The 9,689-nt window shown below is 40.0% G+C and overlaps 1 protein-coding gene across 8 annotated transcripts in view; it reads left to right on the top strand.

The window, feature by feature from the left end:
- The window catches only part of nhsa (Nance-Horan syndrome a (congenital cataracts and dental anomalies)), a 111,865-nt gene extending 103,553 nt beyond the window's left edge, over nucleotides 1-8,312 (top strand). For all 8 annotated transcript variants that reach the window (XM_016454660.1, XM_016454659.1, XM_016454658.1 and 5 more), the window contains 4 exons: nucleotides 1,268-1,399; nucleotides 1,539-4,406; nucleotides 4,508-4,631; nucleotides 4,723-8,312. In XM_016454660.1, the coding sequence (XP_016310146.1) occupies nucleotides 1,268-1,399; nucleotides 1,539-4,406; nucleotides 4,508-4,631; nucleotides 4,723-5,341 (3,743 nt within the window). In that variant the 3' untranslated portion in view covers nucleotides 5,342-8,312. The remainder of the gene's footprint in view (nucleotides 1-1,267; nucleotides 1,400-1,538; nucleotides 4,407-4,507; nucleotides 4,632-4,722) is intronic.
- Nucleotides 8,313-9,689: the final 1,377 nt, after the last annotated feature.

Genomic DNA, 9,689 nt, shown 5'->3' with positions numbered 1-9,689 from the left:
TGAAAAACAAGGGAAAAAAAAAAAAAAAAAAAAAAAAAAAGTAAAAGCATGGGCTGTTCCGCTGTTTTTTTTTGTTTGTTTTTTTTAAAGGTTGAATGAGGCCATGATCAGACCCTTTTTATTCCATGACATGTGATTAATGTTTAAACATAGATGAAACATGGTTTTGAGAATTTCTTTCTTCAAGTTGTTAGAAGGGCCCAAACTGAAGAATCACCCAAATACATTAGAATAATAACAGTATTAGACACACTGGAAAGTAGGTTAAAATCTGCAAGTCATGAAATTTGAAACAAAAAAGTTCTTAGTTGTCATGGTAACTTACTTTGTGCCAGGAAATGCAAAGAGTCAAGAAAGCGTTTTGTGCATGCTAATCAGTTGCATTAGAATTACAAAGAGGCCAAATATATCTACTCTGGGCTTGACTGGAACGGGACATTTGAGGTGCATGTCAGCAAGGATTGAGTCAAAGACGGTGTTGACTGGAAATTGCACATCACAGGCACAGTGGTGTAATTGGTGCTCAAAGGGCCAAGCCTTGCAATCACATGAGAGTCATGATGCATGACACTGGACAAACATCAAAACAAATAGAGCTCAAGAGTACAGCAGCAGACTGCAGTCTAGAGTAAGGCTGGGGTCGGGTAGGACAGCAATTCTCCCATTTTCAACCCTGGTTGTTTTCTGTTCTGACGTCCTGAATATGTCGCTCCTTTCACCTTGCATGATGTTGCGTATTGTCCAGTGTACTTTTGTGTCAGTTAAAATATTTTAACATGAATGAAAACCATCTTTTTGTTGCATTTATGATTTTATAATGCATACATTTTTTTCTTCTGAAATGTGCTGTAAACCTTGTAAATTGATGCATAACATGTAGAAAGTCAAACTTTTTTTATATATGTGACGTGAAAGCAGTTATATACTGTAAAACGTAAAATATATACTCTGTATAAAAATGTATATATATATATATATATATATATATATATATATATATATTAGTTAAGATACTAGTTATATTAAAGATACATTATTTTTATCTTGACTAAAATATTGTATTTAGCATCAAAAATCTCAGTGGTTTATGAGTGTGAGAAACATGGGAGGGAGAAGTAGAAAAAAAAAAGAACATACAATTATCATGACTAAAATATATTTAGCATGACAATCTCAGTGGTTTATGAGTGTGAGAAACATGGGAGGGATAAGTAGAAAAAAGTGTCTTGCACCCAACAGCCTCTCACATGTCTGGTGCTCTTTGCAGGGGTTGGGTTCGACAGAGAGGCCAGTGTGCGCTGCTCACTAGTCCATTCGCAATCAGTGCTTCAACGGCGAAGGAAGCTAAGGAGACGGAAAACGATCACTGGCATTCCCAGACGCGTGCAGCAAGATTTTGGTGTGTGAACCTGTAACATTCTTTTATTACTCTGTTTTCATTATTTGTTTATTTACAGTAAAGAATAAGGCATATAATAAGAGTAAATGGCATGTATAAAACATTATTTATTACTGAAAAATCGTTTATTGTTTTTTAGATTCTGACGAGTCTCCAGTGGCCAGAGAACGTACAGTGATGGTCCATAACAACCCTGAAATTTGCCAAGAGGATCTCACACTCTCTCGTCTCAACACCAAGGACTCTGGTTGCCAGACAGAAGAATCCCTGATTGTTGGGGCTGCACCCTCACGTAGACGGATCAGAGCACAAAGGGGGCAGGGCGTGACTGTGTCACTGTCCCATTCCACAGGCAACATATCTTCTCTGCCTGACAACTCTGACACAATGTTCACTGCCTCAGTAGGCTCCCGTCTGCGTTCTCGAAGCCTCCCGCGTGAGGGAGGGCGATTGGTGGACGAAGGCCATGATAACAGTGATGAGGATGACGAGGAGGAGGATGAGGAAGAGCTGTCCGCGTTTGAGGCAGAGGACTTCCTACCAGTCCCAGGGGAACATATTCTAAAAGATGATGAAGAAAGCACTGATGACCAGGCAATTCCAGAGGGCCAGCATAACAGTTTGAAATTCAAGCAGCATGCTGGAAGTACAGAGCATGACTGGATAGAGAGGGGTCGATCCCATCTGCCTCGGAAAGCTGACATGGGTAGCTGTGAGATTTCCTCCAGTTCTGATACATTCAGTAGCCCCATTCACTCTGTTTCCAATGCTGGTGTGCTGACTAGCCAAATGGACCACAAGGAGGATCACCAGTCCTCGAGCGGCAATTGGAGTGGTAGCAGTTCTACCTGTCCCTCCCAGACATCAGAGACCATTCCACCTGCAGCCTCACCCCCACTCACCGGATCATCCCATTGTGATTCAGAACTATCGTTGAATGCAGCTACCAATACTAATGATGACTCCACCGGCTTCATTGTTGATCCATATCCTGGAGACCGATCACAAGGCCTCCATAGCCATAGGACAGGTTCATTAACTTCCACTGCGACTGACATGCTTGATGATGCTGGAGTCAGCACTGCCAGTGAGGGTGAGTGGAGCTATCCACACTACAGGCACAACATGCCTTGCCATCCCGACTTCAGTCCTGAGCACTCTAGGGCAGAGAATATCCTAGAAAGTCCCAGTTTTGCTAGCATAGCCACTTTTGAAAGTTTAACAGATAGGCCACCATCTGAAAAGGCTGACACCACCTCACACTTTTCTGTAGATGCCGAGGGCTACTATACCTCCATGCACTTTGACTGTGGTCTTAAAGGTAGCAAAAGCTTCACGTATAACTATACATGCATAGATAAGCAGCAGGCAGAATATGGACATCAAACAAGCACACTTGGGAGATGTAGTCTCTCTCTAAGGAAACCAAAGGTGAAGCCATCCCCACCAAAACGCAGCTCATCCTTGAAGAAAATAAGCAGCCATGTTGGACCCCCCACTGACAAGAATGAACCAAAGAATGCTGTCGGTCAGAACAAATCTATGTCTTCCGGTGAGAGAACACAGCATGTGGGGTTGAACAGAGGCTCCTCAAGTCAGCTGGAGAGTGAGGAGCCACTGGGGGCTTGGGGTGTTGAGAGTTCTACAGAGATTCCAGAAGTTGCTTTGTCTGGCTCCACAGAAACGCATTCCTTCAAGGACGAGGGAGCTGTCCAGTCAGACTATGCAGATCTCTGGCTTCTTAATGACTTGAAATCCAATGATCCTTACAGATCGTTGTCAAATTCCAGCACAGCTACGGGTACCACTGTCATCGAATGCATTAAGTCACAGGAGAGCTCTGAATCCCAGACTTCCCAGTCAGAATCTAGGGCCACTACTCCTTCATTACCATCGGTGGAAAGTGAGTATAGATTGCCTTCACCAGAAAAGCTGGTAGGTCTAGCGTCACCTTCCAGTGGCTACTCAAGCCAGTCAGAGACACCAACATCATCTCTTCCATCGGCTTTCTTCCCAAACGCTCACCCAATGTCCCCTACTGGTGGCAAAAGGAAACCCAAAGTCCCAGAGAGGAAGTCCTCACTTGCTTCTTTTCAGAAGTACTCATCCAAAAGGGACCTGGAATTGCCTATCATACCTCCCTCCCATCTTGACCTAAGTGCCCTTCCCAATGTCAGCAAGCCTTCAATTCACACAAACCAGATGCACATCCTCGACCAGAGCAAACAAAAAGCAGCAGCTATAGCAGAAACCAAGCGTGAGAGTCTGGCAACTTCGGTTTCAAGTGATGAGCTGGCAGTCACTAGTTCTTTGGCCATCACTCCTACGGTACTTCGTTCAGTTCAACTACGTTCAGTTGGCAAATCTGGAGAAGGGAGCCACGATCGACCTATAACTGATACCGCCACTAGGCCTAAGTGTCCCACTGTGACTATCATTACCCCACCTACTCACGATAAACCCCATGAAACTAGGAAGCCTCCACCCTATAGACCCCTTTTCATAGAAACCACCTCTCAGGACAATTGTAAATCACTGTTTACCCCAGTAGATGGACTAGCTGCTAAGAATATAGCAAGCCATTTTGGTGCAAGAAATAGATATGACCGATTAGCCCCATCACCTCTTTGGAGCATGACTGCTTTTAAGGCCCCGTCTGAGCAGGTGAACATGGATGAAGTGATGTCTGAAAATTCTCGAGAAGTTGCAGAAGATGTGAGCACCTCAAATAATTTATTTCCCCAGAGTAGTCTGGAATTGGAGCAAATCCAACCATGGAAATCTGAGCCAAATGAGGGAAGTCCTTGTCAGAATGGTCTTGGAAAGAGGTCAGATGGTCTTGACCAAGTGCCTGATATTGTCAATCAAAGATCAGAGACATTGCAAGCTTATCTAATCAGCAGTGCTGAAGAAGAATCTATAACATCAGGTGTTCCAACCAGAAGTGCCTCACAGGAACTTGTAGAGGAAGGGTCTACACCAGACACAGAGGATTATTTCAGCAAAGGTTTGTTTGTGTAATATTTATATTACTAAGTAAACTAGCTTCCATTTTGTGTAAAGTTTAAACATTTTGAATTGGAATGAGTTTTAGAGTTTCTATTTCAGAGTCCACACCAAGCGATCCAACTGAGTCCCCTCTGACAGACAAATCCAAAACCGAGGATGATAGTGTTTTTCTTTCACCAAGTAAAAGTCGCACAACAGAGGATCTCTTTGCCATGATTCACAGGTGTGTTTATCTAGTAGATTTTTGATGATCTTAGAAATTACTGAAAATTGCTAAATGTTTATTGTCTCTTGTTTTGTTTTTGCCATCTCAGGTCAAAACGAAAAATGCTGGGCAGGAAAGATTCTGAAGAAATGTCAGTGCGGAGCCGTTTAGCGGTTGTTTCTGGGAATGGCTCTGCTACTAATCCTGCAACCTCGCCCAGCACCCCAAACATGCCTGCAAGTCCATCTACTCAAACTGGGGCTCAGAGAACCCCGGGCTCAATTTACAGGAGTGCCAAAAAGTCCAGTACCTCAAATGAAGAGTTCAAATTGCTGCTGTTGAAAAAGGGAAGTCGGTCCGACTCCAGTTATCGCATGTCAGCTACAGAGATCCTTAAGAGCCCCGTTGCACCCAAAAGCCCCGGTGAGCTCCTGAAGGAGGGTTCTAGACCATTTGAGGAGCCTCTCTCTCCTTTCCAACAACAACTTCCAGAGGGAACTCCCGAGCAAATGCCCAGCCCCTTTCCCAAATCGTATGCTGAGGGCTTTTCTCCAAAAGCTTTTCCCACATCTGCCTCAACTAGACAAGGCCGGTCAAGGATGCCGCCAGCTGCAAATAGCAGCCGCTACAGTACACGCAGTCGGCTGTACATTGCTCCCATGCAGGCCATATCAGAAGGGGAAACAGAAAACTCAGATGGAAGCCCACACGATGACCGTTCCTCCTGAAAAATGCATCTTGACTTTTAGAATCAGTTTAGACACAATCTTTGACATCAGGTCCATAATGCTAGGCACTTGGCATACTCAATTCTGTTCTTAAGAACTAAGAAGACCGTAAACAAAATACGTAGCGTCTGTACCATTTTGTATCAAGAAGAACAAAACATTCTAATAATGATTTTCAGTAGTGGTGTTCTAATAACTTCCATAAACATATTTATTTTATGTGAATACTTTGTTTGCATACCTTTCATTTTAGAATGAGAGTGGAGAAAACTACATGATAAAAATCCATCACTTTGTAATTACTCACAGTGAATCAATTGTGGATGCTTTTTGTCACACACATTTAACATTGTCTAGAAAGATAAAAACAGTACTGTACTGGGGTAACTGTGAAAATGGGTCCAGATGGTATTAAAAGAAGGGAAAATCTTTCTTGTACCTTACATACAAACTGTTTATGGCAGACAGCTTGGGACAATCAAAGAGTGGCCTTTTGTATAGTTAGCTGTAGCATAAATGGGCTAAGTGCTTTCGAGGTAGCCCGCAACTGGATCTTATTGGGCAAGAAATGTAGCTGTGTTGGAATATCCTGATGGCCAACCACTATTTTGCACTTCTTTTGGTACTGAAACATTGGTACTGGACATTTTAAAGAAATCTTACAAAAATGCCACAAAAGAAAAAGTGACATGAAAATAAATATCTATATAAAGAATATAAATTTAAAAAAATATGTATTTTTAATGAGATTAGCTTAAGAAGGTAATAGGCAAATTGTGTCCATATTTGGCATTTTTAAGATATTGAGCTTTTTAATGCACCATCTAATAATTTTAAAGCAATGCTGTAATTAATGACCACATGATTCTTCCCTTTCATTCAGTATTTATCTTTTTTAAGCAAATTTCTTTTAAAAAAAATCAACCCATTGTTTCTATATCAATAAATTGATCTAAGAAAAATGACAACAGCTACAACACAGGCACTAAACGTATTCTGTGAATACTGTACCAATTGTTTCTAAAGTATATATATAATTCTGCTCTTTGTGAAGTGATTTTTTTGTTATTGATCACTGACCCACACAGCAGGACTAATACTGTGCAAGCGTTTTACAGCCAACTTGAAATTATGCCTCTACCGCAGTAGTTGTAGCTTTTCTATATTTCACTTTAATAGATCAAATTAACTGCATGCAATAAAACTTAAGAGAGGAGCTGATATTGCTACATCATTTTTTAAACGTATCAAGGAATTTGCCTCATCAGATTTGTAAGGCCATGAGCTTTTTTGTCAAAAATCTGATTGAAACACTCTTGACAATCTTTTTCAAAGACATTTATATGTAGTAAACGGACTCTGGCAGAATAATATTGTAGAAGGATAAGTAGAAGTTTTTAGAAGTGTGTAGTGGAAGTTTTGGTCAGGAGGCTTTTGCAGTTTGTGTTGCTTTGGGTTTGAATTTGCAATGTTGAGAGGGCAATGAGGAAAGTTACAAGAAGGACTTAAGTTTGGTATCGTCCTTGAAACTGATGGAAAACATATTCCTTTCTCAATGCTGTTGCTGTTTGTAGCACGGACAGTAAAATATCCAAAGAAAGACTACAGAGGTGTAGAGTCACGTCAGACTGAGAGACAGAGCAAGTCTGCAGTAAGAGGGTTTGCGTCTTGATAAAGACTTTCTTTTGCTGGAGCAACAAATAAATCTGTGCGTATGAGGATGTGCTGAAAAGGATGCAAATCAAAGGAAAGAGGTTGTAAAAAAGGTTGCAAAGGACAGATGAAAAAACATGGACTTGCACTACTGTTTGGTTATCGTTCAGCTTTTTTTAAATCAGCTTCCAAGAGCCACCTCATGTTTTTCATTTTGGTACTAAAGCGAAAGGATTATTAGTATCTTGCTGGCTTTTATGAAATATTGGGCTTTGATAAATTTATGACTGCAGATTTATTTATGGATTTATGGACTTATGTTTTTCTTTTCAGAGGTTAAGCTTTAGTGGGTAAACACTGGTTTCAAAAGACAAATGAATTTAATGCAGACAATAAAACCACTTATAAATAATATAAAAAAATATGAATGGCATAAGCTACTCTGTTAATGATCCTTTGAAACCTAATGGTGTCCAGTGGTGTATTTGGCATTTCTCTCCTTTGTACCATTGACCTTCTGGTGTGTTTGCAATTTACCTTGCTTGGTGAGATTTAGTCTTTGGATCAAGTATTTAAGCTGTCCTCAACTATTCGATCACTGACAACTAACTAGCTTTAGGTAAAGATGTTATACAAAGGGAAAAACACACATTTACAAATCTAAGCAATCTAAAAGTTGGTAAAGACTTTCACTATCCATCTCCAAGACAGAAGTAAACGATTTTGTAAGCTACCATTCCAACATTGTAAAGTCTAACCTTAAAATTTGCACTGATGTTTAGTATGTTTGTGAAGGTTTTCACATTGTCTATTGCTGTACCTAAGGCTATTTAAACAGGAATAGTTAACACATAGCAAAAGCAATTATGAATTGAAATCTCATATTGTTAAAGTTATAAAGCATGCTTGGTGAATGGTAACATGAAAGATTTGTGTACCAAAAGATTTCAGAGTTAGACAAACACTTGCTGTACTGAACACACACACACACAGTTACGTGATGTCTCTTCTGGTACTAGACTGAAGTCTTCAAGCAACTAAAATGAATTTTTGTTGTTGGTTTTTTTGTAAAAACTTGTAAATAGAATACCTTTTAAAATCGTTTCCAGGGTGTTTCTTATGTAAAATGTTTTCAAAGTTTACATTAATTATAAGCCTTTGTATATTTTTGATCTGTGCAACACTTTTGAGTCTTGTATTTATTTTTTAGTAGTCTTTGTGGAAAGTCCCATTGTAAAATGTCTCTAAAACCATTTGCCAGCTTGTCTGGCTGTTTAGTAAATGTGCATAGAAGAGGCCAATAAATGTGACTGCTTTAAACACGTAAACACCTGTGTGTGTGTAAATGTTCGTTTATAAAGATAGGTGATAACGCTGAACTGGGTTGAAGTACGGTAAATTGTACCACATTTTAAGTCATATCATTATATAAAGCTCAAGGATGCAATGGTTTTAATAGAGTTTGAGATGCTGTAGTCGAATAAAATGAATGGCTTTTTGTTAGTGAAGTGTTAATGTGTAAACTAAGATATGAACTCAGCAAGTACCTGCTCTACTTTGACAGGTGTTTTCATCGTTTTTAGTTTTGAAACACTTTTATTCCACCCTGTTTCAGTGCTGTTTGAGTCTTATAACCAGCTAGATGCTGTGGTTTTGGTTAATTAGTGAACTGAGAGCCACCAATGATGACATTTAACAAAATGTATTGATTGGCATAGATCTACAAGCAGAGGCTTACTAGGATAAGTACCTTGAAAAGCATCACGCTTGTATTGCATAGATTAGGTCAAACACATTTTGCCCTCATACTAAAATACTGAAGCCACAGTGCAGTTGTCAGTGTTTTAAAGGGGTCCTATTATGGTCTTTTACAATGTCTTGAATTTGTTTTGGGGGTGTACTAGAACATGCTCTCATGCTTGGTGGTTCGAAAAACACATTATTTTTTTACATAATTTACATTATTACAATACCTTTCTCCACATCCTGGCACAAACGGCTCGATTAGTTCCGGGTTTGAAGAAGGCCCGCCTTCCGAAAAACGAAATGTGATGTGATTGGTTAGCTATCCCAGTGCGTTGTGATTGGCGAACAGCTTAGACGGCGTTTCAGTACTGCCCCGCCCCTTGCCAAAGCAGCAAGTTCCGTCTGCTCCGGTTTAGTTAAGGATGGCGTCAATATTGCCATATCAGTTTGAGCCGGATTCAGACCCCGAGAATATTGAACAAGAGGATCGCGCAGAACCTTTGCACGCACGTATATTGCAAGACATATTAGAGTGGTAACGTTATTGTTGTTGTTTTTGCTAAATCACATTTTAGATAGGATGTCAACAACCGCTTAAAAATAACTGCATTTACTATGTACAGATAAGTGCATATGTATTATTTTTATTGTTATTTAATTCTAACATTATAACATGAATTGCAGTGAAACTGTTATACAGTTGAATTTATTTATACCATAGTCCAGTGTTTTCCAGGTGGCATATATATGCAAACTCATTCTCTGCCAGCAGGAGGCGCTGTTGAAGCGGTAGAGATCGAGGTTTCCCCGGTAACGCTGTAAACAAAGCAGCGCTCCGCTCAAAAAACACTGCTTTATCAGACATTACATGCAAGATTAAATGAAAATGACATCCAATTTTCTGAAGACAGTCGGTTTCCTTCAGAAATACAGTGATATAAAAACACCC

This window comes from Sinocyclocheilus anshuiensis, unplaced genomic scaffold (genome assembly GCF_001515605.1).
Source record: "Sinocyclocheilus anshuiensis isolate Anshui unplaced genomic scaffold, SAMN03320099.WGS_v1.1 scaffold67, whole genome shotgun sequence".
Taxonomy (NCBI): Eukaryota; Metazoa; Chordata; class Actinopteri; order Cypriniformes; family Cyprinidae; genus Sinocyclocheilus; species Sinocyclocheilus anshuiensis.
This window is presented reverse-complemented; position numbering and strand designations above follow the sequence as displayed.